At 39.7% G+C, this 13,016-nt stretch overlaps 1 protein-coding gene across 2 annotated transcripts; it reads left to right on the top strand.

The window, feature by feature from the left end:
• The first annotated feature begins 518 nt into the window (after positions 1-518).
• LOC117298505 lies at positions 519-10,830 on the top strand. 2 transcript variants are annotated; one of them, XM_033781793.1, is made up of 6 exons: positions 519-557; positions 6,607-6,708; positions 7,613-7,752; positions 8,340-8,421; positions 9,126-9,203; positions 9,604-10,830. In XM_033781793.1, exons 3-6 carry the CDS (start codon positions 7,723-7,725, stop codon positions 9,843-9,845), a joined length of 432 nt encoding a protein of 143 aa, XP_033637684.1. In that variant the 5' UTR covers positions 519-557; positions 6,607-6,708; positions 7,613-7,722; the 3' UTR covers positions 9,846-10,830. The 2 variants fall into 2 exon arrangements, with proteins under 2 accessions (XP_033637684.1, XP_033637683.1); XM_033781792.1 differs by lacking the exons at positions 519-557; positions 6,607-6,708; positions 7,613-7,752; positions 8,340-8,421 and adding an exon at positions 8,595-8,765.
• Positions 10,831-13,016: the final 2,186 nt, after the last annotated feature.

The raw sequence follows: 13,016 nt of genomic DNA, 5'->3' as shown, positions 1-13,016 counted from the left end.
GGTCTAGGAACCTAGACTAATTCTCACCAGGCAGTGAGCACAGGAAAAAATGTCGCCTTTGGAGTTTGTCTTTAACTACTGTGTCTTGGCACATTCACTTTAGCTAAAGATTACCTTAGTTCGTCTATGCCAGAACTATTTATTCTATCAATCAGCTCTTTCTCGTTCACTCCTGCCACATCCATTTTGCAAACCGATCGATCGTGTACGAACGTTGAACGTTGTTTACTTTTTTGAGCGAGGTGCCAAATTTTTCCCACAGTCCTTTTCGCGCACATGCGCAGTTGTTCAAAGTCGCTATCTGCAATATGGTCTATGAGATCCGGCCTCCGTTTTGGAGTTGTGAGTTGGGCCTTATTCCTCCATGGGCCGTCGGAGTTGTGGGTTGTCCGTCGGAGTTTTTTGTGAGTTGGCCGTCGGAACTGTGGGTTGTCCGTCGGAGTTGTGAGTTGTGAGTTGGCCGTCGGAGTTGTGAGTTGTCCGTCGAAGTTGTGGGTTGGCTGTCGGAGTTGTGAGTTGACCGTCGGAGTTGTGGGTTGGCCGTCGGCGTCAGAGTTGTGAGTTGTCCGTCAGACTTTTTATTTTGTTTTACTAAACTGCATTGGCCAATAGGTGGCGTGGGCCTACTTCTAGTAGAAAGCAGGGGAGCCTTAAGTTTCTAGAAGTAGCGTGGGCCTACTTCCGGGTTCTGGTTTGGCAATAATATGTCAAATATACACATGTGATCATAGAGGAATACGTTAGATTTATTCCTCCATGATGTGATTGAGTTCCGAGATGAATTGTACCTTGCTGAATCCCTCGATTCCTCACCGAGAAGGCAATGAGATGTCGTTTTTGCTTGCCTATATTAAAAGCCTATGAAACGGATGGATCCATGTGTTTTGATGCTTTTGTTGGGAAGTTAGGCCTCTGTTTTGTTCTCTCTATGTTGTCTGATGGCAGATCTGATATTTATATTCATCTACGCCCCTATTCGAAATGTTGTTCATGAATTGTAACATTACAATATTCTTTAAAGGCAGTGGACACTATTGGTAATTGCTAAAACTAAATATTATCATTAAACCTTTCTTGATTACGAGTAAATGGGGTGAGGTTGATATAAGTATAAAACATTGTGATAAACGGCTCCCTCTGATTCAGAGTCTGAAGTGACATAGTTTTCGAGAAAGAAATAATTTTTCACGAATTTGATTTCAAGATCTCAAGTTTAGCCAGACCTCAAGTTTAGAACTTGAGGTCTCAAAATCAAGCATCTGAAAGCACACAACTTCGTGTGACCAGGGTGTTTTTTGCTTTCATTATTATCTCGCATGTTCGATGACCGATTGAGCTCAAATTTTCACAGGTTAAATTTTTAAAATCAAACCATTTGTATTGTAACATAGGCCCTATGTATTATTATTCGCTTTCTGATGATTTAATTTTGTAAAAATACCTCAATAACTTGTAACATAATCAATAATTATAAAAACAGCACACTTAAATTTTGTGTGCTTTATTTTGTTTTAAATTAGCTTCACTCGATTGAAAAATGATTTATTTTAGTGAAAGCCAACAAATGATGGATAACTTGTTTTCGTCATCAACAACAAAACGGACCAAAATGGTCTGAAAACATTATCTTTGTTTATTTTAATATAAATCCTCCTCTTACCAGTTTTCACGGTATTGTGCCTTTTTCTTTGAATTGGGAAAAAAATAATGATGCGATATATCAACCGATGCCCTAATTATCTTCATTTGTTTATATTAAGTATGCAAACATAAATTAAAACTTCCTGTGTTTCATGTTTTGTCTGTGTAACAGTAAGTAGGATTTGAATCTTTGCATGGTGGAAATACGATATGGAAAGGTTTGCGGTAACACCATGTAATGACTATCTCTATGAGTTGGGGGTGGTTCTGAAAAGAACCGTTGGTTTAACTCGACATTTCGATCAGTTTGCTCTGATTGTCTTCTGGAGAATGCTGGACTATGATGCTGCATGCTGCTAAAGTACTGTGGAGGTGGATTAGCTTGGTGATGCACGAAGGCGGGAAATAGAGGCAGGAAATTTGGCTCGGTTGAGCGTGGTGAAATTGAAGGGGGAAATTGATTGGCTTCCTACCTTTTTTGAAAGGAGCGAGGATTCGTGGTCTTCTGGTTGATCTATAATATATATTTTGTTATAGATTTAATGAATTTTCTATAGATTTTTCAAGTCTTTGATTGGTCAAAACCTGGTCCTGTGGGGGAGTGTTAATGTTCAGTATAAAGACAGGCTTTGGAAAATTGCGAATAAGTGGCCCCTAAATCAGCATACATTGTGTAAACCTTGCCTCCGGCTCGGTCCGTTAACAGCGCAGCCACCAACCCGGTCATTACCACACAGTGAAGACCGGGTCCTTGCACTGTTATTCCCTAATTAACATATTTCAAGGGTACACATGTAGGTGCTGTAAATTAAATTTGAAAACAAAAGATTTGAGAAATTACTGTCAAAGGTTTAAAGAAATCGCACAACATCGGTAAACAGTATTGTCCAAAGGCCCACACTTCGTGTAATCACAACTTATACATAAAATAACAAACCTGTGAAAATTTAGGCTCAATCGGTCATCGGAGTCGGGAGAAAATAACGGGAAAACCCACCCTTGTTTCTGCATGTTTCACCAAGTCATGAAATGTGTTTAAAATAAATCTGTTATTCTCGATAGCGAGAATTTATAATTGTTTTAATGTTTTCTCAAAAAGTAAAGCATTTCATGGAATAATATTTCAAGGGAAGTCTTTCACCATTTCTGTAAACCCTGTAAGTTATTTGTAAATCTGTGAAATTTTTATTTTTGTTCTGTTCAGAAAGTGTCCAAAGGCTTTTAACCTACATTTAACTTAAAAAAGAATAAAAACAGAACTTTTTTAAAATTACATTATTCTGTAGTTGATATAATCATGCAGAATGCTCACAATATTCAAATGAATTTTAGTACTATTATGCTTACTATTGTTTTTGCCAGTGGGCGTGTTTAACCAAAGATAAATCAAGTACCTCGGGGGCAAAAAAAAATATTTTCAAACTGTTTACACAGGACATATGTTAAAGGAACATGTTGCCTTGCCAGAAAAGACTGGAGCAAAATCCTGAAGCGGCACTACAAGGGACTGGGTAATCAACTAAAAAGTTTTTGACAAGTCATCTTCTCCTGGCCTGCTGAAACAGCTCTATGTTAAGGCTTTCCGGAAAAAGCATATTATCTCTTGCTTCATTAAAAGCAGAATAATCCAGAATATATAGGCCTACATGACCAAAACATGTGAATTCTAGAAATGGTTTTCTTTATTCCCGGCTTTGACCGACAAATGTTTTAGCCATGAAATCGCAGGCTACATGTACACGTGTGTGCAAGCTCCGGTTTATTTCCATAGTTTTAGTGATTTACGATGTTGTCCCATCAAGTTGCAAAATTGGTAGCAGTGACAGGGGACAATTTTGCAGCGATCATGATGAGCATATATAACTACCAATATAAATGTATAGTTATTAAACGAAAAAATGAAACGGGCCAATGTGTTTATTACAGGACAGGCTTATGGGTTGGGACCAGACGGGACTGAGTTTATTATTCGTGAATCGACGGGATTGGATGTACTACGGGGCTGGGATGTGAATAAATAAATTTGGGAATTTCTTTTTTAATGAGGGAAGATGTGATCGGGTAAAGTGTTTATTATCGGGAAGATCTGGGAACATAGGTGTATGGCAAAGTCGGGATGTGTATGATGAAATTAGTAGCATAACTGATAATTGGCTTCACCAATCTATAATTTTAGCAAACATGTGGCCTGTCGACGTTTGGACCCTATTCTTGAAGGTCAACTCGTCACACCACTCACTAATTTGTGCACCATATTCACTCGTGGACCTAACAAATCCACTAAAGTGGTGAACGTTTTGAGTTGTTAAGCTAGGACTCAACATATGCTTTTGAAAAATACAAGCCAGTTCTGTGCCTCTTGAATTCCTGTTGAATATATGTTGACTTTCAAAGTCGCCGATTTGGTTCACTATAAATGTTTAATCAATTGTTTACGCAATTATAACGTCAGCAGGAGGGTCGGCTGGCACACCCAATGTGCATTGTGCAATTGTCTTGTCGGTGCGGCCTGTCCGCTTCCAGGACGATGGTTCTCATTGTTTTCGATTGGTGTAAGGGATCACGCTCTCACTTGGTTCAAATCTTATTTATCCTGCCGCCATCAAACTGTTTGTGTCCATGAGGGAGGGGGGGGGGGGGGGGGGGGGGGGTCCCAAGACCAATCCAAATGAAAATGTTATTGTGTAACTGTAGTTGTTGTTTGTACTACATTGTACCTCATACCATAGCTTCATTCTCCTCCACTGCCTTAGGTGTGAGATCTTTTCTGCCACTGTGGTGTGTAAATTTATTGAAGCGGGTAGGATGAGCTGTCTCCCTGACCATACTTCCAGGGGAGTACATATAATGACGATTGTTAAAGGCACTGTACATGTTTGGTAATTACTCAAAAAGGTTTCAACCTTACTTGGTAATGAGCAACAGAGAGCTGTTGATATACATGTAGTACATAAGACATTGTGAGAAACGACTCCCTCTGAAGTAACGTAGTTTTTGAAAAAGGTAGTTTCTTACTAAAATAATAAAAGACTTCTAACCAGAAGCCTTTCATTCCTATCTGAAAGCACATGCACTATTTTGTACAACAAAGGTGTTTTTTCTTTCATCATTTTCTTGCAACTTCAATGATTAATCGAGTCCAAATTTTCACAGGCTTGTTATTGTATGCATGTTGGGATACACCAAATGAGAAGACTGGCATGGTCTTTGACAATTACCAAACGTGTTCAGTGCCTTTTAATGATTATTGACTCTGGGGGATTAATCCCAGGTACATGTGTAGGTTGTGTATATTGTTAAGTTCCAGGGGCCGATTTCACTAAACTTTTAATCAGTCGCAAACAGCCAATATCCATCGCAAATCGCGCAAGTTTGCGACGGATTTAAAAAACTGATTTCACTAAAGTCGGACGTTTTGAAATCCTTCGCTGGCCCGTCGCAAGCCCATCGCAAATGGGCGAATTTGCGATTGATTTTTGCGGGCGCTCTTGAGTAGACGCAAAACTCAAATCCATCGTAAAATTCAACAGCAATGCATCTGCTGTACGTGAATAACGCTCGTGCTCTCTGCATGCAAAAACAACAGAACGTATTTTCTGTGACAGAACAAACCCATCCGATACATTGCAGCCGCTCTTGTCGTTGGCACAGTTAAATTATTGATTTTTAGTGGTTTGCTTTAATAGTGTAACACTTTTGTTTTTTAAATTTTCACAGGCTTGTTATTGTATGCATGTTGGGATACACCAAATGAGAAGACTGGCATGGTCTTTGACAATTACCAAACGTGTTCAGTGCCTTTTAATGATTATTGACTCTGGGGGATTAATCCCAGGTACATGTGTAGGTTGTGTATATTGTTAAGTTCCAGGGGCCGATTTCACTAAACTTTTAATCAGTCGCAAACAGCCAATATCCATCGCAAATCGCGCAAGTTTGCGACGGATTTAAAAAACTGATTTCACTAAAGTCGGACGTTTTGAAATCCTTCGCTGGCCCGTCGCAAGCCCATCGCAAATGGGCGAATTTGCGATTGATTTTTGCGGGCGCTCTTGAGTAGACGCAAAACTCAAATCCATCGTAAAATTCAACAGCAATGCATCTGCTGTACGTGAATAACGCTCGTGCTCTCTGCATGCAAAAACAAGAGAACGTATTTTCTGTGACAGAACAAACCCATCCGATACATTGCAGCCGCGCTCGTCGTTGGCACAGTTAAATTATTGATTTTTAGTGGTTTGCTTTAATATTGTAACACTTTTGTTTTTGAGTATTTTGATCGCATGCACATTGTGTGGTCACGATAAACTGCAAGATAGCTGTGTTTTTATTATTTTTCTGACGTATTTCTACCATTGTGTTTACATCAGTCACAGCCCATCTAGGCAAAGTCGTAAGTTTTCCTTTATTTAATATTTATGATTCTTCATTTGATTGTTACTACAAGTTACGAATTGTGCTCTTTGCTAAGTTTTGTTCAATGGTTTTTGTGGCACATATTAAATTCTGTGTGGCCGTCTTGTCAGATTAAACCTATATAGCTATAGCGCTTTTCTGCATCCCAATCAACGAGGCCGATTTCAACGTGTTTTCTTGAAAAATGGCTGACGATCTTTTTAGTTTTCATGCAAAACTGCTGCGATGAAGGGTCAAAGGTCAAATAATCCTGCGAGAGCCTCGTTCAAGGTGAAGGTTTTTATATGAATCCATCGTAAATTAAATCGGTCGCAAAAAAAACCTTAGTGAAATCGAAAATGCAGCCCGTCGTAACTGCGATGGATTTTGTGGTTTGCGTCGCGCTTGCGTTCAATTTAGTGATGATCGCAAAATAAAGTTTAGTGAAATCGGCCCCAGGTCAGATAAAATCTTTTTAAAATAGATCAACTTGACCAATACTATTGAAGCCCAAACACTTTTTTTTCCCCAACAAAAACTTATGTTAGTGTTTCTATCAATTTTTGTTAGGCATGACAATGGAATCAAGAACAACAACTGTTAATGATGTTGACATGGTTGATGTAGTAAACCAATCCTACCAAGCACCAAGTCATCAAAGTGGAATGGAAAGTAAGTAGAAAATATTCTAATAATCACTGCCCCTGAGAGTGTACCTACATGTACTAGCTACCGATTGGTGATTTATAATATAAATAGAGTGATGAAGAAAGCTAATGCAGATTGCTTTTGTGCTTGCCATTCAAGTTCAAAGCAGTATAAACTAGAGACAAAAGGAATGTTTATTGGCTTAATATCCAAGTGACAACATGGGGCAGGAAGGAGAAAGTATCTATTATGGTGCCCTTGGTATACAGTGAGGTTAAGTGAACAATCAATTAGACTGCCATGGTCAACTCTTGTTGGTCAGCTTTTTAACTTTAAACTAGTACCAATGGTTGATAGAGAAATTTGGGTTAAGGTCAACATACCTCATTTGTACTATTGGAAGAAAACACTACAATACATTATCATACCAAACTATTTATTGTAATATCCAAATTTCTAGGTGTTCAGGATACAGCCTGAAAACAGTTTTTTGTCCGTTTTTTTTTATGCCCAAACAATGGGAGAACAGAGAAGTCCACGGTTGACACCATAATACAAACATGCGTGTGTGTAATATTGTTGTGATGTGTGCGTGCGCGTACTTGTCTTTGCCGGAAAGCGAGCTCTTCTGTGTGAATACACACTCGCACATCGAGGACTTTTAGAACAGCGAGGACGTCCTCGCTTTGAAAAATTGTGATAAATGCAGCATTATAGCCAGTTTGGACGCCACTGAGATATCTAAGCTTTTGGGACTAATCCTCGGTTTACGTCATTTACGAGAGGAGTATGTGTGAGTTAACACCATTCTGTTGCCGGTTAGCACTCTTGGATGGTTACATCGCCCTCTGTTGATATGAAGTTTCCTTCGTGTAGGTAGTAGAGGCGGCCATTTCTAATTCTGAACTCATTTATGCATGACGGTTAGCTTATTCGATTTGAGTCGGGTAGCGTGGCCGGTTGCAGCTGTCATGGGGACGCATCATAAACATAGAGTGCATTGCATCCACCAGGACCCTAGAGTCAACCATTCGACCCATGTCAGCTCTCGAGAGAAGACAAGAAATGGTGAGTGATCCGAGTGTAAATAAATTTCCATGTAATCCTTACTGTACTGACTACATCACTATATACAGTCGTTTGACCAGTTAACGATTCCTTACACTTGTCAACAAACACATAGTTAAATGATTTAGGACATTACCAATTTATGTTTATGCATGTGATTTTAAGCAGAAACGAGAGGAACATGTAACATTATTAAAAACGAAATTATGTTATGAAGCAAGTACTAAAGTAGAACACGGTTTCCTATCGCTTATATAAAATCACGCCGCACCACGGTTTCCTAACGCTTATATAAAATCACGCCGCACGGGAATTCTCCGTTTCGGCATACATTGTACGTTATACGGTACGAGTTGACTTGGGTACGAGTTTACTTGGGTATGAACGAGTTGACTTGGGTACGAGTTGACTTAGGTACAACATTTGGGTACGAGTTGACTTGGGTCTCTGAGTTGACCTGTTTCCGTTGTGAGGGGTCGTGAGTTTTCGGTATTTAGTGCGACCCTTATGACATGTTCCACTAAACCGATCGACTTTTGTTCGATGAATAACGTATATGTTACATAATTTGTATGTCTTCTTTCTAGTATGAAGAAGGGGACAGCGTAATGGCACTGTGGCCTCCAGACACGTCATGGTATCCAGCTGTAATCACCTCCATAACCAAAGGTATTTAAACAAATATCATTACTTTTGTACTGTGGACACACGAAATTACAGTTCCACACCCTTATTGTGATCCACATCACGTGAAGAGCACGTTTTAAAGATGGCACAAAGTTGTATGTTTCCCCCACCCCCCCCCCCCCAAATGAAATACAAAATGAAAGAACATCAGCTTGAAACACTTGCAGACTTCATGGGTCATGATTTGCGGGTCCATCGTGAGTACTACCAGTTGCCAGACACTGTCCAGAGGGTTACCAAACTGTCTAGACTTTTCCTGAGCTTGGAGAGAGGCAACTTGGTTTCGCAACATGGCAAATCTTTGGAGGAGTTGCATGTTACTGGAGGTAAACAAACCCGTTTTTAACTTGTCTTTTCAATTTAATTCAAACTGTGGTACCCCCCCCCCATAACATTCATTCACTGTACAACCTCCCCCCCCCCCCCCCCCCAATGGATTGGCCAACATGTTTAGGTGTGTGTGCCAAAAAGCAAGCATACCTAAATGTAACAATTGCTCTTTGTTTTTGGGGCCTGATAACTCGGCCTGTGGCCGTCATCACCTAACCCCCCCCCCCCCTTTGAACATCATTCACTGTACACCTCAAACCCCACACACCCAACCCAACGGATTGGCCCACATTGTTATTTGTGTGCCAGAAACCAATCAAAGCTTACTGTAGAAGTTTAATTTCTTTTTATTGCAGAAGGCTTCACCAGCGATGAGGACAGCAGTGATTCAGGTGACTCGTGTGACCCAGCTTTGGAGGACAGTGTTGATGCCAGTAAGTTTGTAATATTTTTGACGGCCTATATCTCTTGTTTACCCCCCCTAGACCAAAATGCGATAACATGCCAGACTCCGTTTGCTCTCAACAAATTTAAGGTGTCATGCACCATCAAAGTACAGTCATAACCTAGAGTCACTCTGTAGGCACAGTCAAGTGATTAGTCTAGATTAGCCCATCTCGGCAACTCATTTTGTACGGTAGGATGAAACAAGATGGCTGCTTCTTCTCAGGCATTTTCTGCAGGTACCTTTATCGCATTCTTTTGTGCTAAATTGCTTATTGATTTACTCGAGTAAATGTCACATCGGTAAAATGAACATATTTAAGTTATGTATACGCCCCATTTGATTATGTTTACTAATTTACCTCTTCTTTCCTGTGTGTTGTACAATAGGAAGGCCACCAACCCAAACGGATCCAGCTCCAAAAGCTCGACAAGTCAAGCATCGACAATTCAAGCGACGCCCCTGGACTGCCCAGGAAAAGAAAGACGTAACCGAGGGCTTGCAGAGATTCATTTTGCTGAAGAAGATTCCAGGAAAACGTGACATTGAATCGTCCTGTCCTGTGGCATTGCAGACCAGAACTTGGAGAAACATTAAGGACTTTTGTAGAAACACGATGACACTTAAATAAATTTAAGGTCTCATGCACCACCAAAGTACAGTCATAACCTCGAGTGACTCTGTAGGCACAGCCAAATGATTAGTCTAGACCTTTGGCCTGCCCCCCCCAAAGAACAAGAAAATCGTGTACCACCCCCAAAAACATTTCCTAGAAGGCCAGTATACACATTCACATTAGTGAACCGCAAGAAAAAGGATTCATGTGTTATGTCCTCACATCGATAGGTACCATTCGACTTTTGGCAATGTCCTCCATTGGATAGTATGAAAAGTATGTCCTCAATCTGCAGTGTACACATGTATTGGTGTGTGTGCGTGTGTAATTGTGTTATGGTGTAATTTGTGTGTGCGTGCATGGTGTTATGGTATTGTGATTTGTGTGTGCGTGCAAGCATGCATTAGGATATGTGTTGGCCTACAGGTTATAACTAAGAATGACTCAAAACTTTTTATTTGGATTGGTCTTGGAACCCCCCAAGTTTAATCTCCAATTTCGTTTAATCACCCAAGGCCATCTATTAATAAAAGACAGTGAGTCAAAACTAGCGAAACATGGGAATACATAACTTTCATATCTTAGATCTGTAACAACACCAAAAACTATTATTTAGTCTCAACTTGGTGAAGAGAGTTAAATAACTAACAGCAACTTTAGCAGTGGCAATTTCTATACAGTTTCAAGAATTGCAAGGTTATTGAAAAGCAAAATTCTCCTTCAATCATGTCAAAACTTTCACTTCAAAACTTTAAAGAAAGAGTGGTCTATTATGAAATAAAATCACAATGAATTTAGTCTGCAAACTTCTACTTCTTGATTTGGCAATGTTCAGTTTTGAGGTAAAAGGAATGATAAAACTTACGGTTTCTCAATGCGTAGTATTATTGGGTTGTGCCGGTTAGGTCTGCTGGCCCTCATACATGTTTCAGCTGGCTTGCGGCAATACCGCGTTAAACTTTTAATGACTTGCCTCAGTGGCTGATTTCACTGAGCTTTGGCTTGGGCATAAAAATTGTATGCCAACTGATGCACAAGTCCGTTTAGCTACATGCACTGGTTGGTGGCTATATCGCAGAACCTCTTACGTCCTCTCACTCTCAGCTTTTGAAGTCAACTGCCTTCGTACAGCATTTTCACATCTCACTCACTCTCTTTGCCCCACCCTAACTAATTATTCCTGTTAATCTTCTACTATTCTATCTTTTACCACTAAACTAAAAATAAAGGGACACTTACAATCAAAGTTTTGTAGCCGATTGTTTAGGCTACGCTTTTATTGTCACTTCTACATGCTACATTTTAAAAGCCTAATGAAATCCGAGTTAAAGTCTCCTGACGATGACTAGAGCAAGCTAGTCGAAACGTTGAGACCAATTCAGAACTGACTCCGCGGTAGTACAGTTAATTACAATCCTATAGGCTAAAGTAGTAGTCCAGTCTATTTTCTATACCATCCGCCCTGGTAATAGTTAAAAAGCAGGACAGTTCTTTTCAGAACTGAGAAGTCTCCTGAACCTCTGATTATCTACTCCGCGGCAGTAGAATAAAGCAAGACAGTTCCCTAAGAACAACTGTACCTGGCAAGTAGATACACACATGGTGTTACCGCAAACCAAATATACATTGATACCTCACCATGCAATGCCTCAAATCCTATACTGTTCTACATATTATGTCAAATGTCAAGAAACGGACAGGCTTGCAGGGCATTTGTGTTTTTAAACATGACCTTTCTTGTTTTACTTCTTGAAGGGACACAATGGCTGAATTGGGCTATTTGGGCTACAAAATAGACTAAGGTGACTTCAAAGGTACAATGTATTCCAGGAATGGAGAAGAGCAGTCCGTAGAAAAACTAATTCGCTGAACCAAATTTAAATATTTTTGTTTACAATTTTTCATGAGTACATGTATGACTTAAAAGACTACGTATTCAGATTATGAATACAAATCGTAAATAATGGTAAAAAAACGAACGTAAGATTAGCATTCAGAGAGTCTGTGTAATGGAAGCTTTTTCTATGGCCCCACAGCGTGGAGCAATCGGAACGTAAGCCTTGGGGCATATCACATACCGCCCATGCCATGTCTCGTGGGGTCTGGAGGTGTAATCCCGGGCGCTTTGAACTCCCAGCTTGCAGGTCTCACCGTGAGCTAGGGAGGGGTTGGGATCCAGACATCAAAGTACATGTTTGTCATCATGGGTTTGTCAGTCGGTACACCTCGCTTGTCAAATCCATTATTACTTATGATCGCAGCGTTGCAATGCTCTGTTTTATCTCATTACTCCTAATAATTTTGTTATTAAAAAATTATTGATGTTGTCAAAATGTAGGAATATTGCATTTTGTTATATTGACGGTGTTGTGTGAGTAATGTAGCATAATCAATGCTTTATAAAGAAGAAAAAAACCCGTAAACAATCGTAAAAAGGACAGGTGAATAAGAATTTTTTATAAATGGTTTTAACAAAAGTATTGATAAAACAAATTTCCCTCAAAGTATAATTTGTCGAACAAAACATTATTTTGGAGTTCTGTAAATGAAATTTTTGTTTTTAGATTTTTGAGGTAATGATTAGGCAACTAGCGGAATTTAGATTGATATACTTTGATATTGTCCCAAAATTTTAAGTACCATTGCCCAAGATGCATACTCGACATATTGTTTGCTGAAACACAATGATAAAGTAAAACTTGTGCTGGACGGATTGAAGGATTGTGCCACCAATGTCTGGTTGTGTTTTGTAAAAAGTTGTTGTGAATAGTCGTGAGCGACAAAAGTGGTTAACCAAGCAGGAATTCGACTGGACTACTTTTATGGTACGTAGTCATAGCAGCACCATTAACCGAGTGAGTTGAATAATGGCAGTCGCAACTTGACTAATTGCAATCAAAAGTCGCAGTTTCCCATGAGTTGTTGCAAAAGATATGGTTACGTTCCAAGCTTTGGAGCTACGCTTGTATTCCATGATATGCTATGATGTTCCTTCCAGTTACGCTCCAATTCCGAGTCGAGCTACGCTTATGTTCCAAGATATGCAGCTACGCTTGCGTTCCAAGATCACTGACGTTTCTTCAAGTTACGCTGTGAAAAGGTGCGCTTTCTATCCTGAGTCAAGCTACGCTTATTGTTTCAAGATATGCAGCTACGCTTAGGTTTCAAGATACGCAGAGCTACGCT

Source organism: Asterias rubens, chromosome 13 (genome assembly GCF_902459465.1).
Source record: "Asterias rubens chromosome 13, eAstRub1.3, whole genome shotgun sequence".
Taxonomy (NCBI): Eukaryota; Metazoa; Echinodermata; class Asteroidea; order Forcipulatida; family Asteriidae; genus Asterias; species Asterias rubens.
Note: the sequence above shows the minus strand (reverse complement) of the source record. Positions and strands in the feature narration are given on the sequence as shown.